The sequence below is a fragment of the Nipponia nippon genome, unplaced genomic scaffold, assembly GCF_047370975.1.
Source record: "Nipponia nippon isolate SJK-2023a ecotype South Korea unplaced genomic scaffold, ASM4737097v1 scaffold_9, whole genome shotgun sequence".
NCBI lineage: Eukaryota > Metazoa > Chordata > Aves > Pelecaniformes > Threskiornithidae > Nipponia > Nipponia nippon.
In genome coordinates, this window is record NW_028262413.1 from 18,915,982 (window position 1) to 18,941,416 (window position 25,435).

Sequence of the window (25,435 nt, forward strand, 5' to 3'; positions counted from 1 at the left end):
TGGCTTGTACAATAGCAAATTATTGGTGTTGCAGCTTCAGTGTCAGCAGTGTAAAATCCACAAGTACTGAGAATGAATGAGATTTTTTTTAAAGAGAGAGAAAAATACGTAACAATATTAATACTCTGCCTATAAATGAAACATTTGTGATGATCACAAAAACCAAAATGATTCAACATAGCGAGTTCATGTCACAGAAATATAGACTTCTGGGAAACTTGTATTTCTGTGAATGGTTTGTTGGTTGTTGGTTTGGTTTTTGGGTTTTTTGGGGTTTTTTTTTTGTACAGATGATCTGTAAAGCAATCCTATCCAGGACGAGGTTAAAGAGCAGTTTTCCTCTGAGGCAGTTCATACCAAGAAGGCCTCCCTTGCGAGGAATAAGCTTTCCTTTTTAATGATTGCTCTGTGAGATTAATATTTTTCTTGACCTGAAGGCACACTGAACTTTCAAACAAAGCCAAGCGCAAGGCAGTAGAACAGCAGAAGGGGACACTGAACAGAAATGTTAGTAGGTTTTGTAATTTATTATAAAGTTTCAGGCAAATCTCAACCTGAGCAACCAGTTAACTCAGAAAATGTTTTTCCTGTCCCTGTTTGAAGTGAAGTCCCACTTCTCAGTTTCTGACAGTAGCACTGTTACCTTTCCTCTGTTCCCAAACAACCGTGAAATGAGCAGGTTAAAATGAAAGATGAACTCTGAAGACGGTAAATATTTTTTCTATTTTTTCTTTTAAAAAATCCAGTAGGGTTATTGTGGAGGTTGTTTTCTTTTGTCCTTGAACTTTTGAGGTTCAATTGAGACGATTTGACATCTCACCTTGAGGTTTATTGCAGTTCAGCAGAGTCCTAGCTATATTGTTTTAGCAAACATTTTCCAGGCTGTGGGTTGTATGTTATGCAACTGTAAGGACTGTGAAATACTCAGAAGGACTGGCACTGCAATTAAATAACGTATACAATGGTATGTTTACGGCACTTCTGGAGAACTGCACTGTCAATTCACAGGCGTCCTTAATGGCTCCTTAATGAACGTACCGCACAGAGGAGTTCTGGGTGCTTTTGTCAGATCAGCTGCAAGTTTTGAGAAGGGACCTTGAAATACATGAACAATGTGTCAGTGATAAATATTAACCACAGTTCTCAATAGAGGAAATAGATTATGTTTAATGGTGTGTGCTGAGTCCAAAATGATTAATTTCAGGACCAGGCCGCAGCGGTCACCTGGATTCTAGTTGCTGATTCAGCTGTTTTGTTCATGAGTGTTTCTGACGGTGTGCTGGCCCAGGACAAACGCTTCATCTGTGGAAAACCTGGCTTGCTTGGAGGGGGAGGCAAAGGCTTTCCCTTTGTGTGTCTTCCTCCCCCCCATCTCCAACCTCCATCCATACAGTTCTTGGGAAATTTACTTCCTTGCATCTTTGAAATAAAGCCTTTGTTCCCCAGTTGAGTCCATGGTTGGCTGAACTTCTTAAAACTTCTGGAGCAATACACATTGAAGGTAATTCACACATTAAAGATAACTTGTTAAACGTGCCCATAGTAAATTGAAATAAACTATGCTATCATTTCAGAGCCATCTCAGCTTCAGGTGCACTTGACTTACAGCTGCTGTCCAAACCTCTCGACTTCTTCTGAAGCATACAAAAATGTTTTCTGCTATGCTTTGATATATTGGTTGGTTTTGGCAAATGTATCTAATAAGGCATCTGGTTGTGAAGACTATGTTCTCGCATGCAGATTTTGAAGTTTTGCTGTGCTCAAGGATTCTTCACAGTTAAAGTATGTTTAAGGGAAGTGGGTTTTTTCCTCTTTTTTCTTCTTTTTCCTTTGTACAAACTAAGTGATTAGTTTATTAATTACCCTCTCAAAAAATAGATGCCAGTCGAATATATTTCTAAGTTTGGCGTCTGTGTTCCAGACAGGGAGGAAACACCACACTTTCCCATATCCTGATGGAGTTTTGTCAGAGAATTTTGCACACAGTATCAACAATACTAAGTTGCTACAAGTATTTCAGCATGAGGAGAAGCTGTGTCCTGTTCACCTGGTGAATCCTGGTAGTTCCGTACTAAAAACTGGTTTATTTGTGTTACAGACTTTAGGGAGGTGTTTGTCCCTTAATCTGCTCCATCGCGGGTTGTGTCCTCAGAATACATGCTATAAAGCAACACACCTTTCTCTGCTTTGTTGCTGTTACTGATTAAATCACCCTTATGAAGATATCCTTTTCATGCAGCAAACAATACGCAGTATTACTGACTCTCAACAACGTCGTTTTCTTTGCGTGCACATTTCAGCGTATGGTTTCCCTGAAGCATTTGAGGACAGTGGGTGAGGCCTGTGTATTTGCTCAGCAGGATTAAACAAAGAGATAGTGCTGTTTGCAGACTTCGACAAGCTGAAGTGCAGCAGCTGATGGGAGTTTTTGTTGGGTGAACTCAGTAGCCTGTTTGAACAGCAGAAATGAATCCTTTTCCTGGAGGGGAAGAGGTAACTCGGTGGAGTACGTAGCGCCAGGGTGTCATAGCGCGTGTTGTGGGCTCTTTTCAGGGGGAGGCAGGATGGGTTTTTCTCTGAACCAGATGGCCGGTTTCTCAGAAAAGTGCATTAATACCTAGTGGCAAAACCCGGGGGCCTTTTTTGATCTTTCTTTTCACTAATATGCTTAATCTTTCCTTAATCTCTGAGCTGACGTTGTCCTTTCTTTTCGACAACAGTACTTGCTGCTGCAGTCTGGCTGCTGTTGGCTGTGACTGATAAATTAGTTCAGGACACTCAAAATCAAATGATAGGTTGTATTCCAGGTTCAGCAGTCTGTTGGAATAGCAGTGGTGGCAGCCAGCTAATAAAATGACAAAAACCAAGTGCAGCTAGCAAGAAGAAAAACAGAGCTCCTGGGTAACTTTGTAGTAAGCTCAGGCATTGCGGTTAGTGTGACTTGGCAAAGGAAGCAAATCTGTTTCTATTGGTATAAAAAGCAAAGCTCTCACTGATATGGATAAAAGGCAGCGATGCAATGGAGCAAATAAAAACCGATTGTATTGACAGTAGGAAAAATGCTCTTCTGGCTTTTTCCTTTCTCCGTTGTTGTGGAAGCTCCCACCCTGCAAACGGCAATCTCCTGTTACCCTGAACTTTGCAGCGCTTTCAACCTGTGAACCATGTCTACATTTCTTCTGGATTGGGACCCACAAGCTGCTGGCCAGAGCTGATGTGGTTAGCAGTTGATCAGCTCCCCGTTGCTGATTCAAGCCTTTATCTTTTCCTGCTGGATGGGATTGTCCCTCAACAGCTCCTCTCTATGGACAAGAAACATGTCCTAGGGTTAAATTGCTAGTTACCCAATCTCTCTTGATGCACCTTTATAGGGTTACGTCTGTTGCAAACTCCTATTATTTTCAGAATGTATAAGTAAGACTATATAGTCTCAGTTGTGGCTGAAAGATGGAGACACAAAATACTCATTTTTGTAAGAAAAACTCGGAAGCTTCCTTGGAAATGAGTGGAAATAACTATAACCTGTCACGAAGGACCTGTATGAGCCAGTCGGACTCAGAGCCTGAGAATTTTTTTTGTTGTTTTATTTCTTAGCTAATAGTATGTGTAACTTCTATGTAATATAGATGCTACAGTATATACTACAGTATGTACTATTACTACTATAGTATTTTATAGTTCTATATACTGTAACCCCATGGGGGCTAGGAGGGGAGAGGAATGAGACTGAGACATGTTGACGGATATAGCATCAACATTATGAGATAGCATAATGGAAATGTCTAATTGAAAATCTCATTTGTCCTCACTGCTTACTGATCCTGGGGGCTGGAAGAAACCCATCTTACAGTAATATGGTCCGGTGGTGACTCGGGAGGTCCCGCAGCACTTCACCTGCATTTCTGCTGTAGTCCTGGTTCGGGAGGACATGTGGAGCAGCAGCATGAAAAGCCTTTGCTGAAGGAGAAGACCCTCATGCTTCCAATAAAATGTTTATTTCTCTTGCACATAAATCACATAACATATAGGAGATTATATTTTTTTCAAGAAGCAACTGTGGTTGTCATTTCTCTAGCAAGGCTGTACTCCATTCCTGCTTCTTCCTCTCAGCTCATTTGGTGAAGGCTTCTTCTGAATGAGCAGGAGAGGGAAGCACTTGCAAACAAGGACACAGAAGCACCTTAGGAGGCAGCGCGTGCATGTGTTCCACCCTTGTTGGATGGAAAGTCTGCAGAATGCAGGTGTAAAATAAATAGAAACACAAGTCTGAAACAGAAAAGCAAACTGAACTTTTTGGAGAAGCAAATATTAATCTTTGTAATGCCTTAAAGTATTAAAAGTGTGTCGTTTTGTCTCCCCCTTAGACTGCAAACAGTCAATGAGGGAAGAGGAGGGGACAGTAACTATGAACAGGAGAGGAGCTATCAAGCAAGCCAAAATCCACTACATCAAAAATCATGAATTTATTGCTACCTTCTTTGGACAACCTACGTTTTGCTCTGTCTGCAAAGACTTTGTATGGTAAGAAGGAAACGCTAAGCTTCCCCCACTCCCAAGGGCCAAATAACTGCAAAATTTGCTTCAGGTATATTGAGACAAAACATGACATGTAAATTCATATGTGTTGGGAAGTGGAAATTATGTATTTACTAAGAGCACTGTTATACCTAAGAACTATAGTTGTCTCTTTCACATTAAAAAAATAGAACATTTTTGTCACTGAAATAATTGGCAAAAATTCCATCGGCATCAAGTGAGATCTGGCCCGTGATCAACAGCAGCTCTTTCACAAGAGAGTGAGGTGGGTGGATCTGAGAAAATAATGCTCAAACTTTGACATGTGAAGTGGCTGATAGCGGAGTAAAGACCCGTAGAGAGCAAGAGGTTGGATCCCTTTCGTAGTAAGGCCATTTTCATAGTCAGTCAGATCAGGAGGACGTCCTGTGTGATTGAAACCCTGTCTTTTCTGGGTTTCCCTCCTAATTTGCTGGTCTATCAAAACACACTACCTTATCTTCTAAACCTTGCTTTCCTAAGACAGAGGATTCTGAATAGCAGAATTTAGACGAGTTTATTAATTGGAACAAATATTCCCATAGACAAAGGATTGATTGGTTGACATGGTAAAAATTAAAAAAAACCCCACCTTTTATGCCAGCAAGCGTATGTTTTTGATTTCCTTCTTTATAATTTTTTTTTTCAGGGGACTCAACAAGCAGGGATACAAATGTAGGCGTAAGTTGATTTTACCTTTTTCTTGTGCTACTTTCCACGTGAATCTGTAGATCTAATAGTTACTGCTGAAAAATCTTCTGTAAATAGGCATGGCACAGTGCATCATCACCATAGGTAGTAGTAGATGTTAAACATCAGTTTTGCACAATAACCTAAGGCTGTCTAATTATGATTCCTGAGTTTTTAGTATCAAGATTTAGACTTGGCTGTTCTTCTCATAAGTGTGTAATGCTGTTGAAAAGTTGCACTCATTTATGACAGCAGTTTTTGTGACACCTTTTCTAAAATGAATTACAACTATTGAGGGGTTTTACAGCTGAATTGAAAAGCACTTTTGACTGAGCATAGATCTCTGTGCGTTACTCCAAACAGCAGGGGAGATATCAAAGGGTAAAACTCAAAAGCATAATATTGCCCTTCTGTTAGTGGCATTTTCTATGGAGGCAGATCTAGTTTAGAAATAGAGGTTATGATAAAAGAAAATTGAGGGAATCAGCTTAAAGATCATCTTGATAGAAAAGAAAGGTTTTGGAGTATATAGTATGCTGGAAAGGAGTTTGTTTTTCACATTATGCTATGAAATGCGAACACCTCATCCCATGTATTTATTATCTGAAGGAATGCTTTTTTTTCTTGTGCATGTCTTGAAGAATGCAATGCTGCTATTCATAAGAAATGCATTGATAAAATCATTGGGAGGTGTACTGGCACTGCAGCCAACAGCAGGGACACAATGGTAAGAGTTGGAACAATATAGTTAGAGTGTAATGATGTAATTAAACACTCCTGAATTAACAAAACCTTGTATAGAAACGGCCAAGTCCATTTGGGAGGCGCTTGGCTGCACAACTCGTCTTCTCTTGACGATCATATGTAACATGTAGTGGATGAAACTTTAAAGCAAGAAAAGTAGTTTAAAGCCCTACAAGGGGGTGGGTAGTATTTGATGGGCAGATTCTTTCCCTGCTAGATGAGGGATGTTGTAGCTTTGCAATATCCAGGCTGTTTTCTCTAAGAAGCTGCTCCTGTTTTGGGTAAAGTGCCTCACCCCTCTCCCTGCCCTCAGTTTCAAAAGGAACGTTTCAACATTGACATGCCTCATCGCTTCAAAGTTTACAACTACATGAGCCCGACCTTCTGCGACCACTGCGGCAGCCTGCTCTGGGGGCTGGTCAAACAAGGACTCAAATGTGAAGGTACGGAGGAGGAGGGAGGGCAGCTGGGACCTCTCCAGGCTTTTCCAGGGGAGTCTCTCTCCCTCCACCCCCCACTAGAGATTAGCTATTGCTACACACTGTGCATTTGGATGTGTGTTATATGGAACAGGATTCATCTCATCCATGTGTGGCTGAAAAAGCTTTTTTACTAGAGAGAGAGAGAGTTAAGCACTTGGCTTGTGTGACAGCTCAGCCAAGGTGAGCTTCTAATGCAGTCAGAAAACATGCTGCGGAGGTGTGATCTTGAGTATAATCAAAATTACTACTTTGGGAACAGCTGAAATTTGGTGCGTCTGACTCAAGGTAGTGCCTAAAAGTGTATTGAAAGTGTTTACTGTAAATACCATTTTTATAATTCTCCCACAAAAAAGGCAAGATGATCTTTATTGTAAGAGATTTTTAGAATAAAGTGATGATGATTGGAGCTTTTTTCCTTTTGAACAATTTTTGTAGGCTTCATTGAGCTAGATTAAAACTGCAATTTTATTAATAATGATAGATCCATGTCCAGTCTGGTCTTATAACAAGGTTTCTGAACTGCACAGAGAAGCAGCCCTTTTCGTTGTAATGTCAGAGAGTATTTTCCTGGTGCTTGTATAACCGTCTTTACATTTCTTTTAGAATGCGGGATGAATGTGCATCATAAATGCCAGAAGAAGGTGGCAAACTTATGTGGAATAAACCAGAAGTTGCTAGCTGAAGCTTTAAATCAAGTTAGCCAGGTATGCTTTATTGCCACGTGTCAGGTAATTAGTTGTTTTCAGAGCATTTTGGGGGTTTTACTTCATTTTTTCCCTATCACTTTTATGGGGAACTGAGTTTGGAACAGAGGAAATGGAAACATTTTTAATTTGACCCATAAAGAGACTAACAAAGATGTCGATAGCATAAAGCTTAAATGGGGAGGGGGAATCCCACCTAACAAAGAATTTTTTAAAAGCTGTGTGGTTTCCTGAAATCCAGCTTTTTTCTTCTGTGGTGCCAAGGTTATTCTCTCCCTTTCTGTTTGTTTAAACAGTGGTATCTTAACACTGAAGTCTGTTTTTCCATGCTTCAACTTTAGAATTCCACTTGAATGCTAAAATTAAATAAATAAGGAGAAATATACCAGATATTCTCAATTTTTATTAATCTGATATATACACACAGAAAACTCCTCTGGAATTAACACTGGCCCCATAGTTTACATTGTTCATCTGCTGCTCCAGCATGGCTGTCTCTTGTGGTTGACTTCTGACTTGCAAATAAAGATGCAGACACAAGCTCTGAAATAAAACAGGAAAATAGATCACAAAAGCCAACAGTGTTTCCTCTGAGCTGAGTGTTCCTAAGCTTTCGCGGGATATTTACCTTTAATAATTTTGCAACAAACAATACAACATAGACTGTTCAGGAATTTCAATTACTTATTTTCTTGCAGTGAAGGAAGTAAAACAATTGGCTGATCTGAAGCTGTAAAGACTGTGCCTAAATAGTGTATGAACCAGACTTCTTCAGAAAAGATATGTACTAGGAGTTAATAATTAAAAAGAAAAGTTTATACTGCCATCATGTTACATTTAACAGCTATTGTTACAAGTATTTCTAAAGTAATAGTGTAAATATAATTTCAAATGTTTCCCTCCTCTTCAGAAATCTACACGAAGGTCCGATTCTGGATCTGTAGAAAGTGTTGGTATTTATCAAGATTTTGATAAGAAACCTAGAGCTCCAGGAGGAGATGCAACAGGTGAGAAAAGCTACAGTGTTTTAATTTAGCCATTGACCTACCAGACTACACAAATGAACAATTAAAGTAGTTATTCATTCTTGCCTTATGTTAGACCATTTTTTTTAATAAGCGCTGTTAAAAAAATACACGCATGTATTTCTTCTTATCTTCTCCCAGCCACACAAAATGCTTACATACCTTTTGACAAATACCTGTAGCTTTTAGTCCATGAGCATACCCACCTTTCTGCAAAATGCTTGCTTTACTCACTGCAGCGCAGTTCCCCGTGATGGAACTGGAGGGTGCTTCGCTCACCAGACACACACGTACGACGTGCTTCCGTCCCTCCTGTAACTGAAATGTCATGCACGTTGTTAATTATCTTGACTTGTTCACAAACCATTAGAAACCAATGATAAGTACTGTCTATTGTAGGATGTAAGTAGCCAAAATACTACTTGAGATTGAATGACTGAAATAGTTTAAGTAGTACCTGGAATCCTCTCTCTACAGGTTCAGAGTAAGGTTTTTTATTTATTTTTTTTTTTTTACTATTGCTAAAGAGGTCTAGCATGGTATAAGCCTTATTTTCGTAACTGCTAACCTATGATAATTTATGCAAAAACAAATGCAACAGCAGAAGTAACTTTTTACCAGATGGAAATCACCAGGCTCAGTAAGGGATAATGTGTGCGTTTGGAGTGGTACAGGATTTTATGTATTCATCCATACATTGAGCTAATTCTGTTGAAATGCCCAGTAAGAAAATTATTTTTGTATTAATTATCATACTTGTTCTGGTTTGCCAGAACAGAGAAAAAAAACTCTTGCAAAGGTGGTTTGGTTTAATACTAAGTCAGGGTGCAGCCACTGTGATTCCTCCCTGGGTTATCGCAGATGCTGGGCAGCTTATGGGGCATACATGGCATCATCTCATGGTATCATCAGTGTCTTGTTAGTGACCCAGCAGATCTGTGCAGCAGAAGTCAAAAAAAAAAAAGTACAGTTATTAATTTTAGGATATAATCAGGATTAACTCGTATGATCATGCTTCTTAGGCCGCATTGGGCATAAATCAGATCTTTTTATGGCTTCTCGGCTTAGGCTGAGGGACTAGCCTGTTCTGTTAACAGAAGAAAAATAATTTGTTTATAAGCAGTCCTTGTAAAAGTATGTTTTTCTCCAAATTCTGCCCTGTATCTTAGTTATAGGGGAAAGTTAGGGCCTTTGATTTTTGTAATGCCTGTCTTAAGTACTGCTTAAACCCAGCATTAAAAACCATTACAGATTCAATTCAAATCCAACACTACCAAGTATGCTCACATAATTTAAACTTTGTTACAAACTACAGGAGTTGACCCTTATGTTCAGACTCGCCAGTATTCCAGCAGCAGATGCACTGAAATAGCATGTCAATACTTAATTCTTCGCAGGGGATCTGAGTCGTGCAGTATTTCCGCATATATTGAACTGTAACTCCCTGTTTCAATTAGCAGATAACAGCGAGTACGATAAACTCTGGGAGGGAAGCACAGCCAAGAGAGCATCACGAATTGCAAGCAGGAGAAAATTCAACATAGACAGCTTTGTCTTCCATAAAGTACTAGGGAAAGGAAGTTTTGGAAAGGTATGTAACAAACTTACGGAGGTTAAGGTGATGGCCTTGCTTGATCGCTGCACTGTGATGGGCTATTTCCATTAACCAGAAAGGTCTTACTGTTACAGCTGCTTGGGTAGATAATCTTTTAACAGAATTGAATATAGCTGTCTTTGTCAAAGACACTAGCAATTCATCCACTGAATCTTGTCTACACTCAAAAGTGATTCATAATGCACAACGGTTTTTCTATTATTTAGTACCAAGGCAGAGGAATTGCCCTTTATGCACCGCAGTGCAAAAGGATGTTTTATGTTCATACACTCTGTACAGAAACAGAGAACTGGAGTGCTCCCGTGCGATGGCAGGGGGAGATGTGGGAGAGTGGCATGACCTCCGCAGATTTGTCTGCTGTTGTCTGTGAAACTACAGCTCTAATGAAGGAGCAGGCTTCTACGCGTCTTCTGTTTATACACTCACAAGACGTTGACAGAAAAACTGCCCTGGAAGCTGCTGTGTGTGTTACGTGGTCCTTGAGCTCCATCTCCTCATCTCTATGCCCAGCAACTTCACCTTCCCGTATCTTGCTCATCTTCCCATTTAAATGTCTTTTAATTGTCATTGCACCTGCTGTAAGCACCTTTGACTTTCCGTTACTGATCCCATCAGCAACAGTCTTTCCTACATGTGCTGCAATCTCATCTTTTATTTTTTGTAGGTTCTGCTTGCTGAGCTGAAAGGGAAGAATGAATTCTTTGCTATCAAAGCTCTGAAAAAGGATGTGGTGCTAATTGATGATGATGTGGAATGTACCATGGTGGAAAAGCGGGTCCTCGCACTTGCATGGGAAAACCCATTTCTCACGCACCTTTACTGCACGTTTCAGACAAAGGTAAAAAAAAAGCCCAGTGGTGACAGCAACGCAACAGATTTAGCCTTTTAATGGATGCTCTTACCTGCAGTCAAGTGAAAGTAACTTAGTGATGCAAGAATTCAACTTCCTTCTCTTGTGCTCTGTGCAGTAGTTCACAGGCCTTGTGGAAAGTAACTACGAGTATGACTCCCACATACGTTGATGAGAACAGAATGAGATCAGAAAAACATCTATGCAACCAGGAGTAAGAGGCAGTTTAATTTAAATCCTTGATCTTAGCTTTACCCTCAGTGAGGGGGAAAAAGACGACTGTCACAGGTAGAAGTCAGTAAGTCTATTTAAATGTGTGTTTTCATTAAGTCGAGAAATCCACAGAATAGATCAGCTACTGAGCTTCCAGGCTACTCAAACCTGTAGGAGCCTCATACACTCTTAGGGGTGCATGAAATAGAGAAATACTTCAGGAGAGGAGGAAAGTGGCTGTTTGGTCACCAGTAGCCACATGGCTACTTCATATACAGTTGCAATAGCATCAGTAATTTTTCCATTCTCTGGTTATTTGCAAACAGGATCACCTGTTCTTCGTTATGGAGTTCCTGAACGGGGGAGACCTGATGTTCCACATACAAGACAAGGGGCGTTTTGATCTCTACAGAGCAACGTAAGTCCACAACCCTTCGGTCCCTATCTCCATGAATGATTTTAGTCTCCGTGGTTTTACTGCTTCTAGTTCTGCACCACTTACCTGCAGTCTTCCACTCACGTTTCAGTGGCAGGTGATTGAAAATGTATTTCTAGGTACTGGTTTCATACAGTGAAGCAGCTCACTTCACTTAACCATGTGTGGAGTTAGGGTTTTTTTAAATTACATAGCAGTGTGATGTTTTACTTTAAGGGATGCTTGTACCTAGAGATGCTAGGTAAACTGCAATATGAGCCAGCACTGAAAAGCAAAAAGTACAGTGTCCTTTAGGACAGTATCTTGATGGAAAACTTGGAAAATGGCGGGGGGGGGTGGGGGGACACGACAGCTTACAGTATTTACTAGTATTGCTAAGTTGACGTGATAGTACCCTTATGGGTCAGGGCAAGCTCTATTCCCACTCTCCCCAGAAAAAATGTGAAAAAGGCCCCTCCAGCTTACCTGCATTTCAGCAAACGTCTGTGCATCTGTCAGCCTCTCCTGGCATCCTCTGTACCTGTTTCTGAAGTTTTGGGGTCAACATTCACTCTGCTGTACAGAAGTGGAAATAGTTTTGTATTTGTTTAATAAAAAAACCAACCAAACACACACAAAATTTCTAATACATTTCTGGGGGAGAGAAGAGTATTCTTTCAGTATTTTCCTTCATATCCTCTGGCTTATCACCTCCTTTTTGAGGAGAAAGCCCCTGAAGCAATGCTACTTTTCAGTCTGTCTGCTGCAACGGGGCAGGTGCGGAAGGAGATAGGTGAGGTCTGTTTCTAACTTAGCCATCAGTGCCCAGTCCCTCCTAAAGCAACCCTGTGAGTACTGAGCTCCCAGTAGCTGTCTCAAAAGGCATGTGCATCTCTCTCTCTAAATACATACAAAGACTGTTAAAGAGCAGAAGAGGGACAATGTTCCCTAATGGAAGTGGAATGAAGCATTAAGGCAAGTTGCTGTTCCCTCTGCTGTGTGGCATTAGATAACACAGATGTGTGGTGAAGGGATTAACTTGAAGATTACAGCAGCCAGCTATGTAAATACAGGCATACTAGTATTTAAAGGGGTGTAAGCTACTTCTCACTCCATGCAGAGATGCTTATGGCACCTCTTTTGGCCAGCTGCATTGACTATGTCTTAACTGAGCAAGACAGATTAAAAGATATTTTGGTCTTTTCAGGTTTTACGGAGCTGAAATTTTATGTGGGCTACAGTTTCTTCACAGCAAAGGCATCATTTATAGGTGAGTACCAACTAGCGCCAGCATGGAACCTGCGAATTGTCTTAGCACTTCACACATCTTTGAGTTACTGACTGATGTAACATGTAAAAGCTGTCTGTCAGAGACCTGATGTTATTCCGAGAGCATTAACGTGCCTGAGATGAATCTATATCTGTGTGTCTTTTCCTTGGCAACCAGAATGATGGAATGTTATTTGTGTTACACAAAAGTGGTTTTGTTTCAGTTATTTTTAAACACTGCCTTCAAATCATGAGTCCATTTAGTTTGGAGGCAAGGGAGAGGGGCCTTGAGGCTGTCAATTCCTCTGGCCTTGTGAAAACCACCGAGGTGAAAGTTGTCTGCTTTTGCCTTCCCCTGAAACCACGATATTGATGATATTGATGCTTCTCCCTCCCCAGGTTGAAACATCAGGGGCCAGGTGCCAATCAGCTGCTTCTTACTGTAAACACCCACACTACAAGAGATCAGAAGTTTATTTTAATGTCTCTCCATTACCTTTCTCTGGCCTTTTCACCCCACCCCCAGCTTCAGAGCACCATGTGGTAACTCCTTGCTCGGGCAGCTCTTACCTCTGTAACAAAGAGGTACAAAGAATAACGGCTGCGTGCTTGAGAGCACAGTATGCAAGGCCTTAGGTGAAGGTGCCCCAAAACATCTCCCTTTATAGAAACAGGCAGCATCTATTGGAGCATCCATCCTTTAAAGCAATTTTCTGAAGTTAGACACTAGTAAAAAAGTGTTTGGAAAGAGGCTGAACATCACAGGAATCCTCCTTGGTGAAGAAAGACGATTCTTACAAGCCTATCTGCCTCTCAGAGAAGACGGCCGTAACCCAGGAAGGTACTTAACGCACCCAACTGTATTCCCGCTGCCTCCTGCAGGTTTTTATGCAGGAAAAGATCAACCTCCAGGATATGTTGTCATCAGCATGTTGACATCCTTCCATCCCAGATTTGCTAGAGCATTTTTAGGCTTGCTGTTAAATTTCCCTATGTTAAATTAGAATGTTCCTGGAGGGAGATTTCACAGGATGAAATATTTTCAGAGAAATGGTACCATTTTCCAACAAGACACCAGCAAAACCAAAGGTACATTTTTTTTTCCCCCCGCCTCACAGAGGATGTTTACCAGTATAATCACAGAACCTGACTGGAGCAGTTTTAGGTAGCCGTTGCATATCAGTGCACACCCATACAAAAGATTTTTAGAACCTGTTGTAGCTAGGTAAGTGCGGTGCCCTAAGTTACAATGAGTTTTCCCCATCTCAAATATATTCAATTTACTCAGGTGAACAGCAGCTCACATCCAAACATGGAAGGATTTATGGCGCGTTGCATTAGATCAGGGACTCTTGGTTCGAGCTGCAGCTCACGTCTGAGCCGCGTAAGTAGCTGATATGGAGAACTTCAGTTACCAAGGAGAAAAGACTGCCCCGTTCTCATGTAAAATTATCTGCTCTATTCAAGTCTTTCTTGGTAAGCAGAAGGGCTGTTCAGTTTCTCTTCAGCCTGCCCTCCTTGGTATGTGCTTTTGCAGCCAGATGGACAAAAAAATGCATCACAGTCAAAGGGAGGGAATGTAGGTTTTGGAAACTGCTCTTAAAAAGCTCTTACTTGATTGAATAGTGTTATTCTGAAAAAAGACACGAATAGGACACTTCACAGACTGTGGCCGCAACACGTGACCCCCCTTGTGCTGTAACCAGGAACAAGTCACAGGTTGTATTAAAAATCAGACAGATTTCAAACATTCATGGTCCTGCCAAATACTCTGACTCCAACAATCCTCCTTTTCAGCTACGGAGTTGGTGTAGCACTATGTCAGCTGGTGGGGCATTAACTCATGCCTCCTTCCAGAAGCAACAGAAGCAGCAGGTGTGCTTTTGGATCTGAAAGCAAATGTTGAGGATTGTAAGGTCACACACTCTATATACACCTCAGCCTCTTATTTACTCTGACAAGAGAATTCTTCCCTTCTCTCTGCCGCCTTTGAAGTACAAAAATACTATTTTGTATGTATTGTGTTGATGGATGATTATTTTCTTGATAAGCTTCTTTGTATGATGTAGGGTAGGTGTTTATCAGTGAAGAAACTGCATGCATCTGAATACAAAAATGACCCACTTGTCCTTAAAACATAAGTTTGGGGGTTTTTTTAACACTTTTTGCAGAGACCTAAAACTGGACAACGTGATGCTTGATAGAGAAGGCCACATCAAAATAGCTGATTTTGGAATGTGCAAAGAAAACGTTGTTGGTGAGAACAAGGCAAGCACTTTCTGCGGGACCCCAGACTACATTGCTCCCGAGGTCAGTATCATACTGTCACGTACTGCTGGGATGGATTTAATACACCGATGTTAGAGTGGCCATTGTGATTAATCGTCCTTTTGCAGACTAACAGTTCAGAAATGTTAAAGTCTAATTAGCACAGAAAAAAACAACATTAAATCCAAGTTCTCTGTAGAAGGTACTTGGGACTTGTAAATATTCTATAGTTGCAAGCTTAAAAAACCATGGTTTTGAAATGTTAAAATGTTTGGGTTTTGAAGACCTGGTTTTCCCTTATGCCTTTACAACTAGCATACAGATGGGGCTCCTGCAAAATGAATCTATTTGCACTGCAGATGCTGAACAGACTCGTGCCCATGCAAACAACCAAAATTCAAAGCAAAAGCAGCTTCTAAGGGGAACCTCACAACCTTAAATTCCCTGTGTTCATAGTTGTTTTTTTAATCTGATTTGCAAACTAGTCCCAATAAGGTAGTTAGCTGTTAAAGCTATAAATGATGTCAGAGTCTGTTCCGTAGTAATCTACTTTTCATTGCTACTTGCTTCTCCCTTCATCTTGTAAAGAAACCAGAGATGTTTTCCAAGTATATGGTTATTTAAAGTTAATGGGAGAAAACTTCTGAATGAGAGCCAAGGCCTTTCCACTGAGCTGTCCACGTTTCCACGAACAGCAGCCAAGGATAAAACTGCAGATGTGCACCAGTGTCAACAATACGTCAAATACCTGGATTTCCCCCCACCCCCGTAAACATTCTAGTTATTAAAGATTTTCTCTTAAAATCCCCCTTCTGTTTTTTGGTATATATTGCTGCCTTTTACTAATTACTTGTATTTCTTCCTCTGCACTTTTTCTGTGGAAAAAGATCTTGCAAGGTTTGCGGTACACATTCTCTGTGGACTGGTGGTCGTTCGGGGTCCTGCTGTACGAGATGCTTATTGGACAATCCCCTTTCCATGGGGATGATGAAGATGAATTGTTTGAGTCAATCCGAGTGGACACCCCTCACTACCCACGCTGGATTACCAAGGAATCAAAAGATATATTAGAAAAGGTAGGACCGATGATCAGCAAGTGTGTCTCGGTACTGTATTTGTCCAGGGAGGGACAATCTAGGCTTTTAAAAGGAGCTGTTTATCAGCAAGCAAAGTACTTTTACAAATGGGAAGCCAGGGCAGATTAATTACTAATGGTCTCTTTACTGTAAGCAACTTCTGTTCTTTTAGCAGTATACCCATTATTCTTCCACTGCCACCTACCTTTTGAGCAGAGGTAAGGCCTTACCGGGTTATCTTCTCTTGCAGCTATTTGAAAGGGACCCAACAAGACGACTTGGGGTCACTGGGAATATCCGAGACCATCCTTTCTTCAAAACCATCAACTGGACGGCGCTAGAGAAGAGGGAGGTGGACCCTCCTTTCAGGCCAAAAGTGGTACGTGGGTTGTTCTTTGTTCTGTAGCAGTATCGCAAGTGTCAGCCTACGGGTAAGGGAAGGTTTCTCTAACTTGCTCAAACTATCCTACTGCAAGTTTCTCCCCAAATTTTATAAATGAGATAGTTATGTATCTCAAACCCCATTGTTCTTGGATGGTTCGGCTATAAAAAGGTACACTATGTTCCTCTGACTGCCCTGAAATCTTGCTATTAAGACTGTCTTCCTGTACTCTCTCAAGGAGCTTCTTTACTAATACCATCTCCAGGAAAAATCAACTCATAGTTCTGATATCCGTTCTCCTTGATGTTAGAAACATTGATGGTTTCTCGCATTTTTCTCTTCTGTAATGCCATGTGGGAGAAGGACCAATAACTTGAGGCTGCTGCTCAGTTGGCAAATGCCTGCAGGTGTTCTGTACAAGCATTAAGTATGTGCTGTTTCAGACTTGTCCGAGTGTCTCAAATGGAACTATTTGTAATGTACATGCCTAATGTTACCTGAGAAAAACATCTAAGGAGCAGACCGTGCGTTACTCGTAGTCTGTATCGCCATGGGATGCTGCTGCTTTATCTCGCCTGGTTAAAAATCCAAACCAGTCTTCCTCCAGCCTGTACTGGTACAAGTGAAATGATCTGGAGGTAATGCGGTCTCTTTAAAAACGTACTGACGTGCTCGATGGAGGAGAGCTGTCCTGTTCAAGAACAGGCGGCTTCATGTTGCATATTCCCATAGAAGTGGGAACGTAAGGATCCTACAAGCAGTAACCGTTGGAGGTTCAGAGTGTAAAACATGGTCTTTAGTAATGTGAATTTTCATGAAACATGCACAAATATTTTATCCAGACACAAAGCAGCTGCAATAGGACAATGCTTCTTTCTCTGAAAAAGGACAGACTGCAAAATGCTTTCAGGGCCTTAAAAATTTTGGTTAATGGCAAGAAATGTTGGGCTTAAATGTAAGTGCCACATTGCTTTTGTCAATAGAGAATCTTTGGATAATTCTACAAAAGGTTATCACAAATCCAGGTGGTTCTTCTCCAAAGCGACCTGGTGCTATTTGTTTTCAACTAACAACAAGGAATTGCCAAGTTATAATCTTACAGTGTTGTTAAAATCTGCAAAAAGGAGATTTTTCTCTAAAGGGGGGGGGGGGGGGGGGAGCTCAAGAAATAAATAACTTCCTGACCTTTCATATTTAAGCAATTTGTTCTGGAAGAAATTGCAAAGTTTGTCTCCAGCTGTCTTCCCTCTCTGTTTAACACAGAAGTCAGCAAGCGACTACAACAACTTTGACAGAGAATTTCTGAGTGAGAAGCCAAAATTGTCCTACAGTGACAAAAACCTGATCGAGTCCATGGATCAGTCTGCATTTGATGGATTTTCTTTTATTAACCCTAAATTTGAACAGATCTTGGACAAGTAAGTCTCTGAACAGGGCCGGACTTTAAAGGAGGTTTAAACGTTATGAACCGAAAACTCCCAAGTGCTAAGTGTTAGGCGTTCCAACGATGTTGTCGATACTTCAGAGTAACACAGTAGTGTGATTAATGACATCCAACTGCTGATTTATTGGCAGTGTTCTTTTATGCATGGTTGGGTTTAAGGTATGTGAATCGTGTGCATTATTTTCTCTATTTGGGAAAATGTAAATTCTGTTTGGTACTTGAATGTAGTTATGTGATATATATATATATATGTTGTATATTTTGCTCGAGAGAAGACATTGGGGAACAGAAGATGTCTTTTTAAAAAGTGTTTGAGCCCTTGGTTCTTTTATTTGTCTTCAATTAAAAGAAAGTTACATTAACCTTTCATTCATGGCTTTTGGTTTTTTTCTAGAATATACAATTAAACTCCAGTTGTCTTCAAACTACAGTAAAAAAATAATAATTTGAAAGCCCTTGATCACTTCCAAAATAACACAAACATTTGGAGAGAATTAACCAAAATGAAGAATTAGGCAAAAGCAGAGATTCAGTGTAACGACAGCTGTGGTGGGAAACAGCTCAGTGCTGCTCTACCTACTTTTCATAAAGCCTGTCTCTCACCTGGAGTCATCAGTGCCAAGCAGAGTCGGGCTTCAGTGATCCTGCTCAATATTTATTCTGAGGCAGTACAAGCGTAAGACAGCCAGGCCCGGGCATCCTGCCTGGCAGCGCCAGCTTCTGCTGTTAAACACCACTTCCTATTAACCGGAATATGCCATTTGGTCACAGCAGCTTCCCAGGAGAAAAGCATCAGGTAACGACTGTCTGGAGCATTAGGACCACTTGCCTGCTCTGCCGGGGAGGAAGCATCTTTCCAGCTGCCAAGCACCACATCTTTCTTCCAGTTTTATTTGCTTGTTTTCACTACAGCAGCTGTGGCTCCTTCTACTTGTTGTGAAAAGGGCACAAAACTAGATCCTGCTTTGTTGCAATACCTACTTCTGAATTTTGATTTTTTTACCATTAATGACAAACAAAAACTAATGTTAACTACTGCAAAGCTCTTTCCAAAACTCTTCTCCTTGCAGTCAGCTCATAAAATACAGAATGAAGCAACGTCCCTTGCATTTCAAAAGCTTTCTATATCTTGTACCACTATTGCAAATGATTTAATTTTCTCAACCACTAAGCAGGTGGGGAAAAAAAAAAAACAACGTATTGGTGAGTATCAGTTTGTCCAACAATTACACAATGCTACAGAGCTCTCAGGAGCACCCTGTAGCTTCTGGGTAGTTCCAGGCTGTTAATGCTGCTGAAAGAGCAGGAGAAGGCTCTCACCCACCCCCCAGTAAGACTTCATAAAGACAGATTCAAACAAATACAGTGCCACCTTTGTTCTTCTTCTAAACAGCCACTCTAGCTTATTTATTGTGGTCATTCAAGAAATGCCAGTTAAGACTTGGATGTCATCTAAGTGTACAGCAGATTGAGGCTGGAATAGTCAGAACACAGCTGGCATTTCCAAACAGACGGGGTTTACCTCCTTCCCACCGCACGCACTTACACAAATCCCTGTCAGAGGGGGAGCAAACTGCGCACTGCGAGTTACTGCCAGGCAGAGCAGCAAACTTGGGTTTTTTCCCCCTTCATTTCTGTTCCGCCACTTTCACCAGAAAGTTATTCTGCTTTCAAAGGCAAGTGCTGGATGCTTGTACCCAAGCAGAAACGCTTTTCTAGATACGTAGTTACAGATGGGGTTGCCAAAGGCATTGGGTATTTGACAGCAAGAAGCTGTAATGAATTACAAGAAGTAATTGTCGCTTGTGGGAATGTTTGCTCGCTGCACTTACCTGCTTCGCTCTGGAGTAATGGGTGCCAAACCTGCTCAAGAGGGACCTGGGTCTTCACACAGCAACTCTTTCAGCTGGTACTTGACCGGCGGCACCTCCTGCTGCTGCACGCGCACCTTCTGACAGCCCGACTGCGGGGCAGAGACGCCTTTCCTCCGCGGAGCAGGTACTATAGTCCTCCTCAGCAGCAGCACCACACTGTTTAGCCACGGGCATTACATCAACTGCGCCCCCTGAACGGGGAACTGCCCTGCCACCAACCTCGGCTGGTTACAGCAACCAGAAGTGACATTTCCACAGGTCACGCAGCCTCGGGGACCTCCTCCGCTGAGCGGCTGTGCCCGAGGGCCGCCTGGCGGACAGCAAACGGATGGGTTCCCGCAAGCATCGCGCTCTGGGCCATCCTCACGCTACAGGGAGACGGAGGTATTAAAGAATTTTGTCCAGAAAGCACCCCAAAAGCTCTGAAACAACCAGCCAACATTACCTCCCACACAAACATAAATAAATGCACAGTAGAGTTAAAAATGAAGAAAACACTCCTTCCACCTAGCAGAGAAGATACAAGCGGTGACCACCCAAGAGTCTACGGTGATCAACAAGACATGAAAATCTGAGTACATAATAATTCTAAACCACAAAGTAGTAATTAATTTTGTCCTTATCCTTCAGAATGACAAGTACCACTGCAAATTTAATGCCATCTACCTAACCTATACATGCAAATTTGTACTAGAAGGCAGCATTTTGCTGTTGGTTTTCAGCTTTCTCAAAACAACAGCAGCAGCATTTGGAAGACAACATAAGAACAGTGTAGCTTTGAGAGTGTAGATCAGATCTTACACTACTGATGACCAGGTAAAATTAATGAAGGCTCACCTTTCTCCTCCGTTGCGTGCAAATCTTCACTTGTATTTATTCAATACATTCTTCCAATATCTTCCCCAGTTACTGAGTTTGTTACTCCAATTATAATTATTTGTCAGAGTAAAGCAACCGATGGAATAAATTAACTTCATTCTTATGCCTAACCAAGCTACCCTTCCTACGCGTCCAAAAGCTATGGAAACCTTCTGACCTGCAGGAACACTCACCCGGCGCTTCAGCTGCGGTAAACGGGCACGGAAAGAAACACAGCAGCACACGTTGTAGCATTTGATCTTTATTACTTGGATCAAAGGTCAAACGATTACATTTGTTTGAAAGATTAGGACGAAGGCCAACGATGTAAGAAAAGAGAGTTTAATCCCATCTGAGAGACTGCGTCTGAGCTAGCAAGTGCATTAACAGTCAGAAGGCAGTAAAATAAACATGGGTACAAATACACAAGGTCAGGACGAGGGTTTTCACCTCCCGTCAGTGACGGTTCCGTCAGGAGGGGGGGACGTACGCAGCTTGAGACAGCGGCAATAATCTGCAATTAACAGTGCCTTTCCAGAAAGGTGGTTACGCCCCGGGCAGAACCCATCACTCGCTTCAAATCTACATTCGTTGCCTACACTTGCTCTTGCCAGCTAGAAAGGGTGGGATGCAGTCAATGATTTAGTACCTTCCTAAAGTAGAACAGACAACTTCATGGTTTTTTTCTCTTCAAGTATCAGCATAACAGATTATTTACACTTGTATACAATTCTTTTTACTGAACACCCAACTTAGTAAAACACTCATCACAGTATGTTCAAAAGCAGGCTATAAAAATACCTACTATACATAAAACATTTAGCCTCAAGGAATTTTTACAGCACCTCCGAAAGTTGAGAGAGGTAAAACAAAGAAAGGGAGAGAGGGGAGACACCTCAAGCCGTGCTGGCCGCTGAAGAGAAGCAGCCCTGGGGCTCAGCTCTCACTAGGGAAAATCTTTCTGTCCACCACGTTCCTGCAACCAGGTCTGAGCTCAAGAAGTGCCGCGGTCTGCCGGTAAAACCCTGCTGTTCCGATACAGTCTCCTGGGATTCGCCCTCTAACTACAGATAGACTTTCTCCATTTACAAACTGTTGAACAACTCCTGGTCGCAGCTGGACAGCGGAGGCCCGGAGGAGCGAGGGCTGGCTGGAGCACAGCCCGGCCTTTCCCACGCTCAACACACGTCAAATCGGGAGGGGAAATTACTTCTACGTTTTTGCCACGAAGGTGGCCTTGTTAACTGTGCATCAATAAATTAACTTCTCTGAGCAGCGCTGTGTGGTCTCTCTCCTCACACAATAGCTACGGACACAGCTGAACTAATAAAAGATCTGAAATGGGCCTTGCCAAACGCATGGATCGCACGCACAAAGCTTTAGACAGCAGCGCTTGAAGCAAGTGTTTCTGGTCGTTCCGTACCCTACGCATTCCTCTCCTGAAATGGAACCCAGCGATACAGTATGGCTTACTTCCAGAGCTGAATATATTGCTGAAATTAGCTTATTAAAACAAATAACAACAGCAGCACGTTATTTTATAAACCCTGCACAAACAAAAGACAAATTTAGCCCTTGCCTGCAAAACTACATTATGAGGGCCCAGTATTTCACACAGGAATTGAGAAAAAGGGAAAAAAAAAAAAAAACAAACCAAACCCAAACAACAAAATAAAACAAACCCCGACAACATACATGGTAAAAGCTCTGTTAGTTGAACAGAAGTCCTCAGAAAAAGCACAGTCCAACTACCAAAGAGTAGTTCTCCTCAATTCAGAACTAGGAGCCAGCAGCAGCGCTGGCAGCTTGCTTCAGTTGTCTGGTAACACACACAGAAAATACACATTGATTTAGTACAGTTAAAAGGTCGTGGCCTCAACAGACATAGAAAATCCCATTTTTAGCACTGGAGTTTCACAAGGTATAAAAGAGCAGCAAAGAACTGGGATGGTGGAAGGTGCTAAAAAGCAACACAAAAAAAACCCAAGGCAGGTGTGCCATGTTAAAAATAATTTCAGAATTTACCTGGTGTTTTTCTTGCATGAGCTGTTAGAAGGGTTAAATTCCACCTAACCTTTCTGTACTGTTTCCTGATGTACGTATTAAATGTGGCTATAAAAGGGAAACACATACTTTTATGTTGAAATTCATTCCAAGAATTGCCTAAAAAAAAAAAAAAAATCAATCACAGCACTAATAAGACAAGCAGCTTCTCCAGCCCTTGACAGTCTGAATCCTTTTCCCCTCCCTTCCAGTCGCAGAAAAGCTGCTCATCCCCTCCTGTAATCACAGCAGAAAGGACGTCTCTCTCTCTCTCTCTCTCGATTCATTACCCAGGCTGCTAGCTATACTCACACGTCCACCATTTAATACTGTCTTCCACTGCCCTCCAAAATACAGCTGGCCCCTGGAAAACGTTAAAATCTTGCTAAAACAGCAGACTCTTTCATGTAGCAAATCTAGCTTTAATGCTTCTATTTTACAAGAGGAAAGTCTCCCCATTTCAGAAAAATTTAAGTTGTGTTTGGCAAACTGAAGTTCACTTTAAAACACGGAAGCTAACAGAGCTGATAGGCTTGCCCATTTAAAGTAGTTTTGCAACATGAAGCCTCCAATGCTCAAAATGCAGAATTTCACTTATGTTAAATATGCCATCAAAAAAATCTCCATGTAATTCGAGGCAATCATTCACAGTAAAAATAAGAGGAACTCTTAGAAAAGCACTTAAAAAAAAGTAAAATCTAGTTAAAATCTGACAGTAAAATTGACACGGGCAATGAACCATCTTGCAGTATCCACAGATGAACAATAAAAACCACTGAAACTGCACAAATTTACATACGAAAAATCTAAAACCAACTCTACTCTGTTTCCCATAAATCTTTTTACTGATACCTTTCGGCACTGGGAGTTATCCAGAACTACAGGTTTTCTCCAAAGAAGCTGAATCACATTCGAAATGTCTTAAAAGTGAAGGGGAGGCGCGTTCGTTCCAACTCGCTCGGCGCTCAGCGACGCCTTCTCCGTTCTCCTGGACCTGAGCTGCTACTTAACGCTCTTGTGATGGAGGAAGGGCTGCCGCCCCCAGGAACTGGAGCTATAGGTGGTTGGGTACTGTCCTCAGAGCTTCTTCTCTTGACCGATCCACACCTACATTCTGCAAATTTTAAGAAAAAAGATTGTAAAGCAAGGCTCTCATGGTCAGCTGTAGTTTTGCTTAACACACGGCTATTAGACGAGGCAAAAGATGAGCAAGTTTTAATGCTTATTTCCTCAAAATGTTTTGTAAAACACAAGGAAAGGTCCCAGCCCGTGAGCAGAAGTCAGAAGCCAGGCTTAGACCTCGTCCCAGCCGCTACGCGCTTTGCAGAGCCCAAGTTCCTCAGATATCTAAATGCAGGCTCTTCCCTGCCAGTGAAAAAGCATCTCTAAGACATGTATTGCACCAGGTCTGGTAGGAGAATCGGTCTCAGTACACCATATGCAGGTCACAATGTTACGGTTTTTAAGACTTTTTTTCCTTTAACCACCATTTTTAACCACATTTTTCTAATCCACTCTCTCTTCTAGTCTTTTCGCATATAGTATAAGAAAAACAGAACCAGACAGCAAAGGTCATAAACCACACGAGAACTGACAAAATCTGGAGGGAGGGAAGCCCACCTCTCCTCCTTTCGAGCACATTCCAGGAAATGACTCCTTAACACCAAGAGCTATAAAGCTAATTCTGATCCTGTCTGTAAGCAGTTAAGTCACTGGAAGGACTCCGAGTAACTCCCTAAAGAGCTGGTAACGAAGTTTAAATGCACTTCAGGATACATAGGCATGTTGGCAGATGTCACACTGACATCAGCTGTCAGCGGTTTTATAACCACATTTATTAGAGTTTACTTTGAAAACAAGCGTCCTCAGTCCAACCCAAGGAAAAGGAGAGCCCCACTAGCACACAGCGAGGGGGACTCAGCACACGCTCCCAGACGGCATACGCACAACTCCATCGGTCAAAACGCATCGACTTAAAAAGGAAGTCATCCCCTTCCTCAACCCCAGTTTCTAGGATTTTCAGCCATTTCTTACGAAAACAGGAGACAAACAAGCAGCACCAGATTTGATTTGGGGGCTGAAGGGTGCCAACATCACTTCTGCCCTTACCAATTCGCCTACATTAGTGTCAGCCCTTTCCTTTCTCATCAGCCTTCAAGCCCTTGGGTGAATCACGCTGTTCTCCACCATAAACACGCCACACCGAGGTTTCTGAGAACACACGCACAAATGCTGCTGGGCACAGTCGTCCAAGTCCTGGAAATCCGCACCCACCAACACACTGCCCGAGCCACTCTGACCTCTCTCTTTGAAGGACAGAAAAGCAACAACCCTTTTTCAGAAAGAAGCTTCTACAGGTAGCACCTCTTCTGCAGCAAAGGACGCACAGAAAGCGTCAGCATCTAGGAACATGAGGAGCTGGCGAAACAAGTCACGTTCTGCGTGACTACAAGGAGGAAAAAAAATACAACAAAACATGCTGGCATCTGTTGCATTTGTTTGTATTTTTCTTAGTAACTGATGCAACATACCCAGAAATTCCTTGGGACTGCGGAGACGTCTCCACAGGCACTCCAAGAATATTGGCTGAAATCTTTTAAGCTGAGCATCTGATGTTGATTTGAAGAAAATTAAATGGAGCATGAAATGGAGCATCAATATGCAGGAATCCAGAGGTACTGGAAATTAGTCCACAAGCAGCAAGAACTAGACAGATATAACGTGAAACTAAAAGGAAACAAGGTGGTCAAGACAAGGCAGAAGATACAGCTTATTGAAGTCAATGAGAGGCATCAGATGAAAACAGCATCTTAACAACTGAGGCAGACCCAAGAGGGAATACTGATATGCAGTCAAGAAAGTTGAAAGCAAAAAGTGTTTCAATTTGAGTGAATGTGAAGGAGAACAGGCTGCAGAAGCAAAGCACTGA

At 41.7% G+C, this 25,435-nt stretch overlaps 2 protein-coding genes across 13 annotated transcripts in view; one reads left to right on the plus strand and one right to left on the minus strand.

Annotated features, from left to right (window-relative positions):
- PRKCD (protein kinase C delta) overlaps positions 1–22,518 on the plus strand; it is a 73,233-nt gene extending 50,715 nt beyond the window's left edge. For 4 of the 8 annotated variants that reach the window (XM_087743194.1, XM_087743191.1, XM_087743193.1 and 1 more), the window contains 15 exons: positions 4,365–4,521; positions 5,204–5,235; positions 5,886–5,971; positions 6,302–6,431; positions 7,074–7,174; positions 8,085–8,181; positions 9,657–9,790; positions 10,479–10,652; positions 11,204–11,295; positions 12,500–12,562; positions 14,733–14,871; positions 15,717–15,905; positions 16,156–16,284; positions 17,551–17,705; positions 18,126–22,518. In XM_087743194.1, coding sequence (XP_087599320.1) covers positions 4,365–4,521; positions 5,204–5,235; positions 5,886–5,971; positions 6,302–6,431; positions 7,074–7,174; positions 8,085–8,181; positions 9,657–9,790; positions 10,479–10,652; positions 11,204–11,295; positions 12,500–12,562; positions 14,733–14,871; positions 15,717–15,905; positions 16,156–16,284; positions 17,551–17,705; positions 18,126–18,138 — 1,691 coding nt within the window. In that variant the 3' untranslated portion in view covers positions 18,139–22,518. Of the gene's footprint in view, positions 1–975; positions 1,502–4,364; positions 4,522–5,203; positions 5,236–5,885; positions 5,972–6,301; positions 6,432–7,073; positions 7,175–8,084; positions 8,182–9,656; positions 9,791–10,478; positions 10,653–11,203; positions 11,296–12,499; positions 12,563–14,732; positions 14,872–15,716; positions 15,906–16,155; positions 16,285–17,550; positions 18,101–18,125 lie in introns of those variants that run through there. The other 4 variants (XM_087743197.1, XM_087743195.1, XM_087743196.1 and 1 more) reach the window with 4 other exon arrangements.
- LOC104008711 (6-phosphofructo-2-kinase/fructose-2,6-bisphosphatase 4) overlaps positions 20,706–25,435 on the minus strand; it is a 37,575-nt gene continuing 32,845 nt past the window's right edge. For 4 of the 5 annotated variants that reach the window (XM_087743199.1, XM_087743200.1, XM_087743201.1 and 1 more), the window contains one exon: positions 20,706–23,620. In XM_087743199.1, coding sequence (XP_087599325.1) covers positions 23,561–23,620 — 60 coding nt within the window. In that variant the 3' untranslated portion in view covers positions 20,706–23,560. The remainder of the gene's footprint in view (positions 23,621–25,435) is intronic. The other variant, XR_015701226.1, reaches the window with a different exon arrangement.